Source organism: Ranitomeya imitator, chromosome 5, assembly GCF_032444005.1.
Source record: "Ranitomeya imitator isolate aRanImi1 chromosome 5, aRanImi1.pri, whole genome shotgun sequence".
NCBI classification, from domain to species: domain Eukaryota; kingdom Metazoa; phylum Chordata; class Amphibia; order Anura; family Dendrobatidae; genus Ranitomeya; species Ranitomeya imitator.
Window position 1 is genome coordinate 414,323,962 of NC_091286.1, and position 19,842 is coordinate 414,343,803.

The 19,842-nt window shown below is 43.9% G+C and overlaps 1 protein-coding gene across 3 annotated transcripts in view; it reads left to right on the forward strand.

Moving 5' to 3' along the window:
- Positions 1-373: 373 nt before the first annotated feature.
- The window catches only part of PRSS56 (serine protease 56), a 76,559-nt gene continuing 57,090 nt past the window's right edge, over positions 374-19,842 (forward strand). For 2 of the 3 annotated variants that reach the window (XM_069727027.1, XM_069727026.1), the window contains exons 1-2: positions 403-642; positions 1,057-1,218. In XM_069727027.1, the coding sequence (XP_069583128.1) occupies positions 531-642; positions 1,057-1,218 (274 nt within the window). In that variant the 5' untranslated portion in view covers positions 403-530. Of the gene's footprint in view, positions 643-1,056; positions 1,219-19,842 lie in introns of all 3 variants that reach the window. The other variant, XM_069727025.1, reaches the window with a different exon arrangement.

Consider the following 19,842-nt stretch of genomic DNA (forward strand, 5'->3'; position numbering starts at 1 on the left):
GATGTAGTGAGGCTTAAGAACAACCCTGGTGCTAATGAACACAAACCCTTCTCTTCTCACCCCATCCACCCGGCATGCCCCCTCCCGCCACCTCCTCCCATCCTGGCATCTGTGTCAAAGCATTAATGAATTGAGCAGTTTATCCAAACGCTTGGGAACTGTCCTTTCTGCCCCAAGACCCCCTCCTGTGGTCCTGGACATATACAGCTCCACAAACCATGCTGTGTATTGTCTAACTGTCATCTTCAGAAGAGGCTGTAATAAGACAAAAGCAGAGAGTAGAGGGACAACACACAAACAGGACATTGCCTGCAGAGTAACTGAGAGGTAGCGAGAGAGCAGTATATAAGGGAGGGACAGAAGAGAAGACTGCGGGACGTGTACAGTAGAGTGATGCTGAGGAACACACTTCCAGATAGCGGACCCAAGGCAGTCATCTGAATGAAGATTGCTCCACACACTGACCAAGAATAACAAGGCGGAGAGAAATACTTCATTCTTTATCGTGCAATATAATTGAGTTGTATAAAATGCAACTCCTATACTGGACAATGCTTTCTGTATCGTACCTGGCACCCCAGCTGATTTACTGTGCTCCAGTGAGTAGGGAGCAATACAGACTACCAGCCCATGTCCTACAAGGTGAGTTCGGGACACATAAAGGGGTGCAATCTCTGCAGATTTCATGCATCTGTGCTGAGGTCATCATTTCCTAGAAAGAGAATCTACCAATCACTAAGTGCCCATGGCCATTGCACAAGGCCAATGAGGATGTACCCCATTGAATACCATGGCACTGGCCAGAACCAGTTGCTATGTACGATTAATTCTCAGTGCTGTTTCCTAGTATAAATGACCCCTATCTAATTATTCTGGTCACACACTGGTTTGGTACATTCTTCAGCCCATCAGAGCGCTGTCATAGTTTTGTGTCACTGTGAAATTGTTTTATACTACACTGACTTAAGCATAATTATCTAAAGGTTCTACTTTCTGGTAGGGTAAATTTCTTTTTATACTTTTTATTATGTTCATATGTTAATGTATTCTTCACAGCTCTGTCTAACAGGGGGACATTAATCCTAGAAGCTGCTCTTAAAACAGCACTACAGGCTTTGGAAGGAGCTGTAAAAGAACAGAGCCTTCGTCAACATGAGTGTGCAAGATGCACCGTCTGCCTCTTCCCAGAATGTAGAAGCCTAACTACACAATGTAGAGGTCAGTAGCATTTACCGTATGTATGTAGTGTGAAGCAAGGTGCAAAAGTATATCCAAAACATATAGTTGTACATGTAGTACCAGTAGACATCCAGATATTTCTAGACTTGAGGAACAGTTGGGGCTCCTTAATTAGAGCCAGTATACCCTAAAGCTACTGTATGAGTTGTCTGAGACTTGCATATCAATAACCCATCCAAAGGATAGTTCATCAGTATTTGTATGTTAGGGTTCCCACACTCGACACCCTCACCGATCAGTAGATACTGAGCAATAAATGAAGCGGCATGGTGGCTCAGTGGTTAGCATTGCAGCGCTGGGGTCCTGGGTTCAAATCCCACTAAGGACATCATCTGCAAAAAGTTTGTATGTTCTCCCAGTGTTAGCATTGGTGTTCTCCGGTTTCCTCCCACATTCAAAAGACATACTGATAGGGAATTTAGATTGTGAGCCCCATCGGGGACAGCAATGATAATGTGTGCAAACTCTAAAGCGCTGCAGAATATGTTGGCACTATATAAATAAAAAGATTATTATTAAGTAAGATACAGCAGCATTGTCTAATGCCGCTGCAAGGTAGTAAACATTATCTCCCTTACCTAAATGGTGTATTATTTGTGTGTGTGGGGCGATGTAATCACCGAAAAAGCAGTGCATGTTTACAAATGTGTTTGCACATGTGAGTTACCTGCAGTGAAGTGCGCAATCCTCGAATTTGCCTGAAATAGGCTGGGCAAGCACTTTGGCAAGCTGGAAAGACCCCAAGGCAAATGCCACCAGCAGGTAATTTGACCTTTGAAATGGTGTATCATTTGTGGGTGTCGGTGGAGTATAAACAGAGCAAGTGTGCAATTGAATAGGCAGTGCATGTTTACAAATGTGTTTTCATATGTGACTCACCTGCAGTGAAATGTGCAATCCTCCAATGTGACTGAAATCGGCTAGGCAAGGAGTTCGGCAAGCTGGAAAGCCCCCAAGGTAAATGTTAGGATTTGTTAGTGATGTCTGTAAGCAGCTTTGTGGTAGTGTGCTTTGGGATAGATTGGTGCCACCTGCAGGTCATTTTTCCTTACTGCAGGTTTATGAAAATTAATGTTTAAACTGTATTTTGTGATCACTTCATAGATGCATGGCTTGTTTGGCTATTTTCTTGCTGAAGGGGTCAAGTTTGCCTTTCAAATGGTGTATCATTTGTGTGTGTGCGTGCAGTATGAACGGAGATACAAAGTAATCACCGAAAAAGAGTGTTCAGGAATAATATGCTGTATTAGGATATGTGTGTCTCCTATGTGATGTATGCATTATAATATAGTATAATGCTGTCTTAATGTATTATAGAGTTGTATGTATATATAGCATATATTGTAGATATGTTTATATAGTATGGTGCTGTGTATATAGTGTGGAATTTACTCTATATACACTGCCACATCTCTACACTATATAGTATATACATTCCTTAACAAGGTATATAATGCAGCTGTGTATATAGTAGATTGTAGTATACCGCATATACACGTGTATAAGCCGATATTTTTAGCACATTATTTAACCCCCTCTCGGCTTATACACAAGTCATTGTCCCAGAAAGACAACGGGGCAGGGGTAGCAGCAGGTCACAGAGGCAGGAACCGGCGGCTGCTGCTAAAGCCTGTGCCACTGCTAAAGAGAAATTAATATTTACTGCGCTGGCAGTGAATATTAAGTTCTCTTATAATGCACACAGTTACAGCCGCAGCCATCAGTTTCCAGCACACATCCTACTTACCTTCCCTGCGTGCCCTCGCTGCATCTCATTCCGGAACCAGCAGCTCTTCAGGCTGAGTGATCATGTGACCCTGCTCATTAAGGTAATGAATATTCACTCCTCTCCACTCCCATAGGCATGGAGTGAATGTTCATTACCTTAATGAGCGGAGCCACGGAATGAGATGATGCAAGGGCGCACAGGGAAGCTAAGTAGGATGTGTTTTTTTTATAGGAACCATGCATACAAGGATAGGGTATAAGGAGCCATGCATACAAGGACAGGGATAAGGAGCCATGCATACAAGGATGGGGATATGGAGCCATGCATACAAGGATGGGGATGAGGAGCCATGCATACAAGGATGGGGATGGGGATCCATGCATACAAGGACAGGGATGTGGAGCCATGCATACCAGGATATGGATGAGGGGACAATGCATACCCGGCTTATACTAGAGGTAATAAGTTTTCCCAGTTTTTCGTGGCAAAATTAGGTGCCTCGGCTTATACTCAGGTCGACTTATACTCGAGTATATATCTTATATTGTGGAGCTATGTATACTTCTCTTGTTCTGCATAAATGGTGTAATTCTCAGTATCTATTCTTATTATGTATGTACACGTGTGTATCTATATATCTAGATTCAAAAAAAGTTGAAGCAGCATACCATATCCAGATTCACAAAAGTGCTCTTTAATAGCCCATGTGGCGACTTTTCGGTCCTGGGTACAGACCTTTCTCAAGCCTCAAGTTTGAGAAAGGTCACACTGCCATATTTCTCCTGCGATAATCGCATTGCACTGCGTGGACTGGCTGGCACCTCTCCTGACAGGAGCATGACAGCATGATGGATTACTATGCAGCTGTCAAGCTCAAGTCAAGAGAGCCGACAGCCAGTACAAGTTTTATGATGCGATTCTCCCACGAGAAATACGGAAGTCTGTCTCTGCCCTAATTCTCAGTATCTATTCTTATTATGTATGTATGCATGTGTATTTGTCTGTTTATCTATCTATCTATCTATCTATCTATCACTTCAATTAATTGTGAGAAAAGTGGCGGACTGTTTATTGGCCCATGTGGCAATGTTTCGGATCCATAATACTGAACATTTCTCTGATATGTAAATGAAATCTTGCCACATGGGCTAATAAAGAGTATAAAAAAAATCGGTTCCATTTTCTTCCAGAAAAGTGGTACGATTTTCTTCTCACTTGCTATCCATGTTCAGTCGTTTTTTTTTCTCAGCAGATGTTGCAGTCTGATGCACGGTGAGTCAGACCATTGAGGAGATGGAGAAATTAATTTCTGTGTCTCCTCCACACCTGTGATGCGAGAGCATTGGAGCACTGACACTCGACTCACGCTTGCAGCAGAGCAAGAGCCAAGTATCATTGGCATATCACATCCGATGACATATGCTGGTGACGTGTGATTTCACCCTAATGAGTACCTGTATTAAGCCCACGTTCACACGCTCAGTATTTGGTCAGTATTTTAATAAATATTTGTAAGCCAAAACCTGGAGTGGGACAATCAGCGGAAAACTAGAATAGAAACATATGCTCCACTTCTGTATTTATCACCTACTCCTGGTTTTGGCTTACAAATACTGATGAGAAATACACGTGGCCTTATTCTGTATATATACACTGCACAGTACCACTTCTCCTGTCCTGTATATATACACTGCACAGTACCACTCCTCCTGTATATATACACTGCACAGTACCACTCCTCCTGTATATATACATTGCACAGTACCACTCCTCCTGTATATATACATTGCACAGTACCACTCCTCCTGTATATATACACTGCACAGTACCACTTCTCCTGTCCTGTATATATACACTGCACAGTACCACTCCTCTGTCCTGTATATATACACTGCACAGTACCACTCCTCCTGTCCTGTATATATACACTGCACAGTACCGCTCCTCCTGTATATATACACTTCACAGTACCGCTCCTCCTGTATATATACACTGCACAGTACCACTTCTCCTGTCCTGTATATATACACTGCACAGTACCACTCCTCTGTCCTGTATATATACACTGCACAGTACCACTCCTCTTGTATATATACACTGCACAGTACCACTCCTCCTGTATATATACACTGCACAGTACCACTCCTCCTGTCCTGTATATACAATGCACAGTACCACTTCTACTGCCCTGTATATATACACTGCACAGTACCACTTCTCCTGTCCTGTATATATACATTGCACAGTACCACTCCTCCTGTCCTGTGTATATACAATGCACAATACCACTCCTCCTGCCCGGTATATACAATGCACAGTACCACTCCTCCTGTCCTGTATATATACACTGCACAGTACCTATCCTCTTGTCCTGCATATATACACTGCACAGTACCACTCCTCCTCCCCTGTATATACAATGCACAGTACCACTCTGCCTGTCCTGCATATATACACTGCACAGTACCACTCCTCCTGTCCTGTATATATACACTGCACAGTACCACTCCTCCTGCCCTGTATATATACACTGCACAGTACCACTCCTCCTGTCCTGTATATATACACTGCACAGTACCACTTCTCCTGTCCTGTATATATACACTGCACAGTACCACTCCTCCTGCCCTGTATATATACACTGCACAGTACCACTCCTCCTGTCCTGTATATATACACTGCACAGTACCACTCCTCCTGTCCTGTATATATACACTGCACAGTACCACTCCTCTTGTCCTGCATATATACACTGCACAGTACCACTCCTCCTGTCCTGTATATATACACTGCACAGTACCACTCCTCCTGCCCTGTATATATACGCTGCACAGTACCACTCCTCCTGTCCTGTATATATACACTGCACAGTACCACTTCTCCTGTCCTGTATATATACACTGCACAGTACCACTCCTTCTGTCCTGCATTTATACAATGCACAGCACCACTCCTCCTGCCCTGTATATACAATGCACAGTACCACTCCTCCTGCCCTGTATATACAATGTACAGTACCACTCTTCCTGTCCTGCATATATACACTGCACAGTACCACTTCTCCTGTCCTGTATACATACACTGCACAGTACCACTCCTCTTGTCCTGCATATATACACTGCACAGTACCACTCCTTCTGTCCTGCATTTATACACTGCACAGTACCACTCCTCCTGCCCTGTATATACAATGCACAGTACCACTCCTCCTGCCCTGTATATACAATGCACAGTACCACTCCTCCTGTCCTGCATATATACACTGCACAGTACCACTTCTCCTGTCCTGTATATATACAATGCACAGTACCACTTCTCCTGTCCTGTATATACACACTGCTCAGTACCACTCCTCTTGTCATGCATATATACACTGCACAGTACCACTCCTCTGTCCTGTATATATACACTGCACAGTACCACTCCTCCTCTCCTGTATATATACACTGCACAGTACCACTCCTCTTGTCCTGCATATATACACTGCACAGTACCACTCCTTCTGTACTGCATTTATACAATGCACAGCACCACTCCTCCTGCCCTGTATATACAATGCACAGTACCACTCCTCCTGCCCTGTATATACAATGCACAGTACCACTCCTCCTGTCCTGCATATATACACTGCACAGTACCACTTCTCCTGTCCTGTATATATACAATGCACAGTACCACTTCTCCTGTCCTGTATATACACAATGCTCAGTACCACTCCTCTTGTCCTGCATATATACACTGCACAGTACCACTCCTCTGTCCTGTATATATACACTGCACAGTACCACTCCTCCTGTATATATACACTTCACAGTACCGCTCCTCCTGTATATATACACTGCACAGTACCACTCCTCCTCTATATATACACTGCACAATACCACTTCTCCTGTCCTGTATATATACACTGCACAGTACCACTCCTCTGTCCTGTATATATACACTGCACAGTACCACTCCTCTTGTATATATACACTGCACAGTACCACTTCTCCTGTCCTGTATGTATACAATGCACAGTACCACTCCTCCTGTCCTGTATATACAATGCACAGTACCACTTCTACTGCCCTGTATATATACAATGCACAGTACCACTTCTCCTGTCCTGTATATACAATGCACAGTACCACTTCTACTGCCCTGTATATATACAATGCACAGTACCACTCCTCCTGCCCTGTATATACAATAAACAGTACCACTCCTCCTGCCCTGTATATACAATGCACAGTACCACTCCTCCTGCCCGGTATATACAATGCACAGTACCACTCCTCCTGTCCTGTATATATACACTGCACAGTACCACTCCTCTTGTCCTGCATATATACACTGCACAGTACCAGTCCTTCTGTCCTGCATTTATACACTTTACAGTACCACTCCTCCTGCCCTGTATATATACACTGCACAGTACCACTCCTCCTGTCCTGTATATATACACTGCACAGTACCACTCCTCCTGTCCTGTATATATACACTGCACAGTACCACTCCTCTTGTCCTGTATATATACACTGCACAGTACCACTCCTCTTGTCCTGCATATATACACTGCACAGTACCACTCCTCCTGTCCTGTATATATACACTGCACAGTACCACTCCTCCTGCCCTGTATATATACACTGCACAGTACCACTCCTCCTGTCCTGTATATATACACTGCACAGTACCACTTCTCCTGTCCTGTATATATACACTGCACAGTACCACTCCTTCTGTCCTGCATTTATACAATGCACAGCACCACTCCTCCTGCCCTGTATATACAATGCACAGTACCACTCCTCCTGCCCTGTATATACAATGTACAGTACCACTCTTCCTGTCCTGCATATATACACTGCACAGTACCACTTCTCCTGTCCTGTATACATACACTGCACAGTACCACTCCTCTTGTCCTGCATATATACACTGCACAGTACCACTCCTTCTGTCCTGCATTTATACACTGCACAGTACCACTCCTCCTGCCCTGTATATACAATGCACAGTACCACTCCTCCTGCCCTGTATATACAATGCACAGTACCACTCCTCCTGTCCTGTATATATACAATGCACAGTACCACTTCTCCTGTCCTGTATATATACAATGCACAGTACCACTTCTCCTGTCCTGTATATACACACTGCTCAGTACCACTCCTCTTGTCCTGCATATATACACTGCAAAGTACCACTCCTCTGTCCTGTATATATACACTGCACAGTACCACTCCTCCTCTCCTGTATATTTACACTGCACAGTACCACTCCTCTTGTCCTGCATATATACACTGCACAGTACCACTCCTTCTGTACTGCATTTATACACTGCACAGTACCACTCCTCCTGTCCTGCATTTATACAATGCACAGCACCACTCCTCCTGCCCTGTATATACAATGCACAGTACCACTCCTCCTGCCCTGTATATACAATGCACAGTACCACTCCTCCTGTCCTGCATATATACACTGCACAGTACCACTTCTCCTGTCCTGTATATATACAATGCACAGTACCACTTCTCCTGTCCTGTATATACACACTGCTCAGTACCACTCCTCTTGTCCTGCATATATACACTGCACAGTACCACTCCTCTGTCCTGTATATATACACTGCACAGTACCACTCCTCCTGTATATATACACTTCACAGTACCGCTCCTCCTGTATATATACACTGCACAGTACCACTCCTCCTGTATATATACACTGCACAATACCACTTCTCCTGTCCTGTATATATACACTGCACAGTACCACTCCTCTGTCCTGTATATATACACTGCACAGTACCACTCCTCTTGTATATATACACTGCACAGTACCACTCCTCCTGTATATATACACTGCACAGTACCACTTCTCCTGTCCTGTATGTATACAATGCACAGTACCACTCCTCCTGTCCTGTATATACAATGCACAGTACCACTTCTACTGCCCTGTATATATACAATGCACAGTACCACTTCTAATGTCCTGTATATACAATGCACAGTACCACTTCTACTGCCCTGTATATATACAATGCACAGTACCACTCCTCCTGCCCTGTATATACAATGCACAGTACCACTCCTCCTGCCCTGTATATACAATGCACAGTACCACTCCTCCTGCCCGGTATATACAATGCACAGTACCACTCCTCCTGTCCTGTATATATACACTGCACAGTACCACTCCTCTTGTCCTGCATATATACACTGCACAGTACCAATCCTTCTGTCCTGCATTTATACACTGCACAGTACCACTCCTCCTGCCCTGTATATACAGTGCACAGTACCACTCCTCCTGCCCTGTATATACAATGCACAGTACCACTCTGCCTGTCCTGCATATATACACTGCACAGTACCACTCCTCCTGTCCTGTATATATACACTGCACAGTACCACTCCTCTTGTCCTGCATATATACACTGCACAGTACCACTCCTCCTGTCCTGTATATATACACTGCACAGTACCACTCCTCCTGCCCTGTATATATACACTGCACAGTACCACTCCTCCTGTCCTGTATATATACACTGCACAGTACCACTTCTCCTGTCCTGTATATATACACTGCACAGTACCACTCCTCCTGTCCTGTATATATACACTGCACAGTACCACTCCTTCTGTCCTGCATTTATACAATGCACAGCACCACTCCTCCTGCCCTGTATATACAATGCACAGTACCACTCCTCCTGCCCTGTATATACAATGTACAGTACCACTCCTCCTGTCCTGCATATATACACTGCACAGTACCACTTCTCCTGTCCTGTATATATACACTGCACAGTACCACTCCTCTTGTCCTGCATATATACACTGCACAGTACCACTTCTTCTGTACTGCATTTATACACTGCACAGTACCACTCCTCTGCCCTGTATATACAATGCACAGTACCACTCCTCCTGCCCTGTATATACAATGCACAGTACCACTCCTCCTGCCCTGTATATACAATGTACAGTACCACTCCTCCTGTCCTGCATATGTACACTGCACAGTACCACTTCTCCTGTCCTGTATATATACACTGCACAGTACCACTCCTCTTGTCCTGCATATATACACTGCACAGTACCACTCCTTCTGTCCTGCATTTATACACTGCACAGTACCACTCCTCCTGCCCTGTATATACAATGCACAGTACCACTCCTCCTGCCCTGTATATACAATGCACAGTACCACTCCTCCTGTCCTGCATATATACACTGCACAGTACCACTTCTCCTGTCCTGTATATATACAATGCACAGCACCACTCCTCCTGCCCTGTATATACAATGCACAGTACCACTCCTCCTGCCCTGTATATACAATGCACAGTACCACTCCTCCTGTCCTGCATATATACACTGCACAGTACCACTTCTCCTGTCCTGTATATATACAATGCACAGTACCACTTCTCCTGTCCTGTATATACACACTGCTCAGTACCACTCCTCTTGTCCTGCATATATACACTGCACAGTACCACTCCTCTGTCCTGTATATATACACTGCACAGTACCACTCCTCCTGTATATATACACTTCACAGTACCGCTCCTCCTGTATATATAAACTGCACAGTACCACTCCTCCTGTATATATACACTGCACAATACCACTTCTCCTGTCCTGTATATATACACTGCACAGTACCACTCCTCTGTCCTGTATATATACACTGCACAGTACCACTCCTCTTGTATATATACACTGCACAGTACCACTCCTCCTGTATATATACACTGCACAGTACCACTTCTCCTGTCCTGTATGTATACAATGCACAGTACTACTCCTCCTGTCCTGTATATACAATGCACAGTACCACTTCTACTGCCCTGTATATATACAATGCACAGTACCACTTCTCCTGTCCTGTATATACAATGCACAGTACCACTCCTCCTGCCCTGTATATACAATGCACAGTACCACTCCTCCTGCCCTGTATATACAATGCACAGTACCACTCCTCCTGCCCGGTATATACAATGCACAGTACCACTCCTCCTGTCCTGTATATATACACTGCACAGTACCACTCCTCTTGTCCTGCATATATACACTGCACAGTACCACTCCTTCTGTCCTGCATTTATACACTGCACAGTACCACTCCTCCTGCCCTGTATATACAGTGCACAGTACCACTCCTCCTGCCCTGTATATACAATGCACAGTACCACTCTGCCTGTCCTGCATATATACACTGCACAGTACCACTCCTCCTGTCCTGTATATATACACTGCACAGTACCACTCCTCTTGTCCTGCATATATACACTGCACAGTACCACTCCTCCTGTCCTGTATATATACACTGCACAGTACCACTCCTCCTGCCCTGTATATATACACTGCACAGTACCACTCCTCCTGTCCTGTATATATACACTGCACAGTACCACTTCTCCTGTCCTGTATATATACACTGCACAGTACCACTCCTCCTGTCCTGTATATATACACTGCACAGTACCACTCCTTCTGTCCTGCATTTATACAATGCACAGCACCACTCCTCCTGCCCTGTATATACAATGCACAGTACCACTCCTCCTGCCCTGTATATACAATGTACAGTACCACTCCTCCTGTCCTGCATATATACACTGCACAGTACCACTTCTCCTGTCCTGTATATATACACTGCACAGTACCACTCCTCTTGTCCTGCATATATACACTGCACAGTACCACTCCTTCTGTACTGCATTTATACACTGCACAGTACCACTCCTCCTGCCCTGTATATACAATGCACAGTACCACTCCTCCTGCCCTGTATATACAATGCACAGTACCACTCCTCCTGTCCTGCATATATACACTGCACAGTACCACTTCTCCTGTCCTGTATATATACAATGCACAGTACCACTTCTCCTGTCCTGTATATACACACTGCTCAGTACCACTCCTCTTGTCCTGCATATATACACTGCACAGTACCACTCCTTCTGTCCTGCATTTATACACTGCACAGTACCACTCCTCCTGCCTTGTATATACAATGCACAGTACCACTCCTCCTGCCCTGTATATACAATGCACAGTACCACTCTGCCTGTCCTGCATATATACACTGCACAGTACCACTCCTCCTGTCCTGTATATATACACTGCACAGTACCACTCCTCTTGTCCTGCATATATACACTGCACAGTACCACTCCTTCTGTCCTGCATTTATACAATGCACAGCACCACTCCTCCTGCCCTGTATGTACAATGCACAGTACCACTCCTCCTGCCCTGTATATACAATGTACAGTACCACTCCTCCTGTCCTGCATATGTACACTGCACAGTACCACTTCTCCTGTCCTGTATATATACACTGCACAGTACCACTCCTCTTGTCCTGCATATATACACTGCACAGTACCACTCCTTCTGTCCTGCATTTATACACTGCACAGTACCACTCCTCCTGCCCTGTATATACAATGCACAGTACCACTCCTCCTGCCCTGTATATACAATACACAGTACCACTCCTCCTGTCCTGCATATATACACTGCACAGTACCACTTCTCCTGTCCTGTATATATACAATGCACAGTACCACTCCTCCTGTCCTGTATATACAATACACAGTACCACTCCTCCTGTCCTGTATATACAATGCACAGTACCACTCCTCCTGTCCTGTATATATACACTGCACAGTACCACTCCTCCTGTCCCGTATATACACTGCACAATACCACTCCTCCTGCCCTGTATATACACTGCACAGTACCACTCCTCCTGTCCTGCATATATACACTGCACAGTACCACTTCTCTTGTCCTGCATATATACACTGCACAATACCACTCCTCCTGCCCTGTATATACAATGCACAGTACCACTCCTCCTGCCCTGTATATACAATGCACAGTACCACTCCTCCTGTATATATACACTGCACAGTACCACTTCTCCTGTCCTGTATATATACAATGCACAGTACCACTCCTCCTGTCCTGTATATATACACTGCACAGTACCACTCCTCCTGTCCTGTATATATACACTGCACAGTACCACTCTTCTTGTCCTGCATATATACACTGCACAGTACCACTCCTTCTGTCCTGCATTTATACACTGCACAGTACCACTCCTCCTGCCCTGTATTTACAATGCACAGTACCACTCCACCTGTCCTGTATATATACACTGCACAGTACCACTCTGCCTGTCCTGTATATACAATGCACAGTACCACTCCACCTGTCCTGTATATATACACTGCACAGTACCACTCCTCCTGCCCTGTATATACAATGCACAGTACCACTCCTCCTGTCCTGTATATACAATGCACAGTACCACTCCACCTGTCCTGTATATATACACTGCACAGTACCACTCCTCTTGTCCTGCATATATACACTGCACAGTACCACTCCTTCTGTCCTGCATTTATACACTGCACAGTACCACTCCTCCTGCCCTGTATATACAATGCACAGTACCACTCCTCCTGTCCTGTATATATACACTGCACAGTACCACTCCTCTTGTCCTGCATATATACACTGCACAGTACCACTCCTTCTGTCCTGCATTTATACACTGCACAGTACCACTCCTCCTGCCCTGTATATACAATGCACAGTACCACTCCACCTGTCCTGTATATATACACTGCACAGTACCACTCCTCCTGCCCTGTATATACAATGCACAGTACCACTCCTCCTGTCCTGTATATATACACTGCACAGTACTGCTCCTGTCCTGTATAAATACACTGCACAGTACCACTCCTCCTGCCCTGTATATACAATGCACAGTACCACTCCTCCTGTCCTGTATATATACACTGCACAGTACTGCTCCTGTCCTGTATATATACACTGCACAGTACCACTCCTCTTGTCCTGCATATATACACTGCACAGTACCACTCCTTCTGTCCTGCATTTATACACTGCACAGTACCACTCCTCCTGCCCTGTATATACAATGCACAGTACCACTCCTCCTGCCCTGTATATACAATGCACAGTACTACTCCTCCTGTCCTGCATATATACACTGCACAGTACCACTCCTCCTGTCCTGTATATATACAATGCACAGTACCACTCCTCCTGTCCTGTATATACAATGCACAGTACCACTCCTCCTGTCCTGTATATATACACTTCACAGTACCACTCCTCTTGTCCTGCATATATACACTGCACAGTACCACTCCTTCTGTCCTGCATTTATACACTGCACAGTACCACTCCTCCTGTCCTGTATATACAATGCACAGTACCACTCCTCCTGCCCTGTATATACAATGCACAGTACCACTCATCCTGTCCTGCATATATACACTGCACAGTACCACTCCTCCAGTCCTGTATATATACAATGCACAGTACCACTCCTCCTGTCCTGTATATATACACTGCACAGTACCACTCCTCCTGTCCTGTATATATACACTGCACAGTACCACTCCTCCTGTCCTGCATATATACACTGCACAGTACCACTCCTCCTGTCCTGCATATATACACTGCACAGTACCACTCCTCCTGTCCTGTATATATACAATGCACAGCACCACTCCTCCTGCCCTGTATATACAATGCACAGTACCACTCCTCCTGTCCTGTATATATACACTGCACAGTACCACTCCTCCTGTCCTGTATATATACACTGCACAGTACCTCTCCTCCTGTCCTGTATATATACACTGCACAGTACCACTCCTCCTGTCCTGCATATATACACTGCACAGTACCACTCCTCCTGTCCTGTATATATACACCGCACAGTACCACTTCTCCTGTCCTGTATATATACACTGCACAGTACCACTCCTCCTGTCCTGTATATATACACTGCACAGTACCACTCCTCCTGCCCTGTATATACAATGCACAGTACCACTCCTCCTGCCCTGTATATGCAATGCACAGTACCACTCCTCCTGTCCTGCCTATATACGCTGCACAGTACGACTTCTTCTGTCCTGTTCTGTTCTCGGAGAGGCGACATTGCTTTTTGGGAAGGTCAATACTGGTTTATTATTTTCAGTATTCCTATGGGAAAATTAAAAAAAATATTGGAAAACCCATTTAAATGGGTTATCCCAAGTAATCCCTTATCACAAGAACTTTCCAACTGCTGGGGTCCAACCGCTGGGACCCCCATGATCCCGAGAACTGGAGCTCAAAAGAGCACCATGTAAATGGACCTATGGTCGATAATGCGCACTGCGGTGCAATTCACATGTGGCTCTTCAAATAACGCCTTTAAAAGGATTGTTGAGGGGCACGACAAAGTATAGCAAAATTCATTGATCAGGGGTGGGGAGTGTTTGAGTATGTGAGCTGGTGGGGTTTGTGTGGCAGGGCTGTTTTTTTGTCCCAGTCCGGCCCTGAACTTGTCCGGTGCCTACATGTTGCTGAATGCTGAGGGGAGAAAATTAACTTTATTCTCCGCAGCAGCATTTGGTTTCAGTCATGGGGGCGGGGCCACAGCTGCTTCAGTCATCACTCTGAGAATAAAGAGCAGCGGCTGTAACAGTGCCCCTGGCCTTGACTGACAACTGAGCCCTAATGCAGAGTCAGCGTTAGTCAGGGCCCAGGGCACGGTTACAGTTGCTTTTCTGCATTGTCAGATGACTGTATCAGCTTTGTTGCCGTCCCCATGACTGAAACTGAATGCTGCCGGGATGAATGACCCCTTTCTGCCATTAGACATACTATTCCGTTCGTGTGGGGTGGGCCCTACTTCCCATGGACGGAATAGTACATCATAGGCGATCGGCCACGCTCACGGGGGAAGCACAGCCGATCGCCGCCGGGTGTCAGCTGATTATTACAACTGACATCCGGCACTATGTGCAAGGAGTGGTCATGGACCGCTTATGGCACATTAACCCCCAGAACACTGCGATCAAACATGATCGCAGCGTTTCTGCGACATAGGGAAGCATTGCGCGGGGAGGGGCGTGCTTCCCTGAGACCCTCGGAGCAACGCGATGTGATCGCGTTGCTCTGAGGGTCTCCTACCTCCTCCTCCCTGCAGGCCCCGGATCCAAAATGGCCACAGGGCTCCTTCCGGGTCCTGCAGGGAGGTGGCTTGCAAGCCTGCAGCACTGCCTGTCAGACCGCTGATCTGACACAGTGCTGTGCAAAGTGTCAGATCAGCGATCTGACACTATAACATGATGTCCCACCCTGGGGCAATGTTATAAAGTTAAAAAATATATATTTACATATGTTAAAAAAAAATTCCTAAATAAAGAAAAAAAAAATATTGCTCCACTAAATACATTTCTTTATCTAAATAAAAAAAAACAATAAAAGTACACATATTTAGTATCACCACGTCCATAACGACCTATAGAACTGTCCCACTAGTTAACCCCTTCAGTGAATACCGTAAAAAAAAGGAGGCAAAATACAACGCTTTATTATCATACCGCCAAACAAAAAGTGGAATAACACGCAATCAAAAAGACAGATATCAATAAACATGATACCGCTGGAAACGTCATCTTGTCCCGCAAAAAACGAGCCACCATACAGCATCATCAGCAAAAAAATAAAAAAGTTATAGTCCTCAGAATAAAGCGATGCAAAAATAATTATTTTTTATATAAAATAGATTTTATCACATAAAAGCGCCAAAACATAAAAAATGATATAAATAAGGTATCGATGTAATTGTACTAACCCGAAGAATAAAACTGCTTTATCAATTTTACCAAACGCGAAATGGTATAAACGCCCACCAAAAGAAATTCATGAATTGCTGGTTTTTGTTCATTCTGCCTCACAAAAATCGGAATAAAAAGCGATCAAAAAATGTCACTTACCCGAAAATGGTACCACTAAAAACGTCAACTCGTCTCACAAAAAACAAGACCTCACATGACTCTGTGGACCAAAAAATGGAAAAATTATATCTCTCAAAATGTGGAGACGCAAAAATTTTTTGCAATAAAAAGCGTCTTTTAGTGTTTGAAAGCTGCCAATCATAAAAATCTGCGAAAAAAAACCACTATAAAAGCAAATAAAACCCCCCTACATCACCCCCTTAGTTAGGGAAATATAATAAAATTTTAAAAATGTATTTATTTCCATTTTTCCATTAGGGTTAGGGTTAGTGTTTGGGCTAAAGTTAGGGTTAGGGTTGGGGCTAAAGTTAGGGTTAGGGCTACAGTTAGGGTTGGGGCTACAGTTAGGGTTAGGGTTGGGGCTACAGTTAGGGTTAGGGTTGGGGCTACAGTTAGGGTTAGGGCTACAGTTAGGGTTAGGGTTGGGGCAAAAGTTAGGGTTAGGGTTGGGGCTAAAGTTAGGGTTAGGGTTGGGGCTAAAGTTAGTGTTAGGGTTGGGGCTAAAGTTAGCGTTAGGGTTGGGGCTAAAGTTAGCATTAGGGTTGAGGCTAAAGTTAGGGTTAGGGCTACAGTTAGGGTTGGGGCTACAGTTAAGGTTGGGGCTAAAGTTAGGGTTGGGGCAAAAGTTAGGGTTGGGGAAAAAGTTAGGGTTAGGTTTTGGATTACATTTACGGTTGGGATTAGGGTTGGGATTAGGGTTAGGGGAGTGTCAGGGTTAGGGGTGTGGTTAGGGTTATGGTTGGGATTAGGGTTAGGGGTGTGTTGGAGCTAGGGGTGTGGTTAGGGTTGGGATTAGGGTTAGGGGTTAGGGTTAAGAGTATGTTTACCATATAATTCATACCCTTTATAATATGTCAGGTTACAATATTCATTCACCTTATTTTTTTTCCTACCGCAGGGGCATATCTATGAGGGAGGGGGTGGGCCACAGGGAATTTACGCCGAGCTCTGCCAGTAGGGGGCTACCATCGGGCCCCCTGATGTGGCGGTCCGATGTGTTTATCAGGCGGCTGCATTTTGCCTCCCCGCAAAGTGGGATTCGACCATTCTCTGAAGTGGCCAGCAATGAGTACGGAACTAAATTCCATTGAACACCTGAAGAGAGATCTTAAAATTGCTGTGTGAAGAAGGTGCCTATGACAGACCTAGAGAAACTTGCAAAAGAAGAGTGTCCCAAAATTCTAGAAGAGAGATGTAAGAAGCTTGTTGATAGTTATCGGAAGCAATTGACTGCAGTTATTTATATTCTTACATTACTTTACATATTCAGTATAAGTACCCGTAAAAATAATTTAATCTAAAAAAATTTCAATCTAAGCTTCTAGGCAGAGGCCATCATCTCAGAAGTATTACAGCTATCTGACATTGATTTAGAAGCATTTATTTCAGTAAATAAAAATGGTTTGCACACATCTATGTTAAGGTAAATGACTAAATCACTTGTGGATTTGTTCACATGCTGAACAAGATTTTGTAGACCCTGTGAGTCAGATACCCAATTTTCTAGCCCATTGAATTGGCACGGCTTTATAGATTAATCACTGAGCAGAAAGTTAATATGTACATGTTGATCTCTGGACATATGTGGCTGATCTCAACTGCATCCTCTTATTAATACTTTTCAGTTACAAGTCATTGCCTTTTCTTACACATTTAGCAATTTCTCCTGCTCCCTCATTTCCAGTATCTCATTTGCATTCTGAATAGCAGAAATTAATTGAGGGCTGCAGAGTTGTTTGCACAGATGGCCACCCTGACAAATGTGTATAATAGATGTGTCCATGTTATTAATAAGAAAATAAATCTATTTTATCATCGTACAGAGCACTAATATATAAGCTCTTTAATCAGGCCAAATATAAATTAAAGAAACACTTCTATCAAAGTTTTTATGCTGTTAATATATTGCAATCATCCTATTATATAGCGCTGTGTATTTACAATTGCTCATTTTTCCCTTCTACCCAGTTAATTCTTGTTTTCAATTAGGTCTATGATATCACGCAATTTACAAGTGACTAGCTGAATCCTTCTAAGCTCTATGTTGAAATTGGTGGTCAATTTTCGCTGCATAAGTCATGTGTAACTGCAAAAGTCTATAACATGGTGTGGTGGAGCAGTTGAGTCAGGAGTTGAAGAGGGGGATGATAAATGCAGGGTCAAGAGACTTCCTGTTTCTACACAAAGGAGAGAAAAGAGAAGAATTAACTGGGTAGAAAGGCAAAATGAGCAATTGTATGTACACAGTGCTATATAGCACGATGACTGCAAAAGAGTATTTTAAGAGGATAAAAACTTTGATGAGAGGAGTGCTTCTTTAAGCTGTAAAAGCAGTGCATATGTGTGTCCATTACATCCAACAAAACATTAATGCCTGGAAATAAACAATGAAGGTAGGAAATATTCCATGACTGCAAGCAGAGATCTTGAAAGTCATTACGTAGAAATGTTATACCTTTCTATGTTAAAATACATAACATTAGTCAGATTGATATCTGTACATGAGTGCTGAAAAGTCATGCATAAGAAATCTTCTGCAAGGAGTTTGCATGTTCTACTGGGGTTTGCGTGGGTTTCCTCCAGATAGTCAGTTTTCCTTCCACACTCCAAAGACATACTGATAGGGAATTTTAGATTGTGATCAACAATGTGGGACAGTGCCGAGGATGTCTGTAATGCGCTGTGGTTATGCAACATAGTGAAAAAGAAAATCAAGCAAGAGGGGAAGTTGCGGGGCGGGACATAGAGCTGGAGTGACAGAGGCTTCAGATCTACCTTAACTCGCCAGCCCTATTTGCATATCAATTCAAATGCTGATTTCTCCTTAACATAAAAAAAATACTGGCCATGTAAAGGTATAGCTCGACTCCTCTCTGAATGAGCTACATATGCATATACATAATTTAGAATTTTGGAGGTGAAATTATTTTGACAGATTCACTTTAAATTGTAAGAATAGATATTGAGGAAAGCTTTTTTTTGTGGTTTTGGGAAACTTAAAGGGAACCTGTCACCCCCCCCC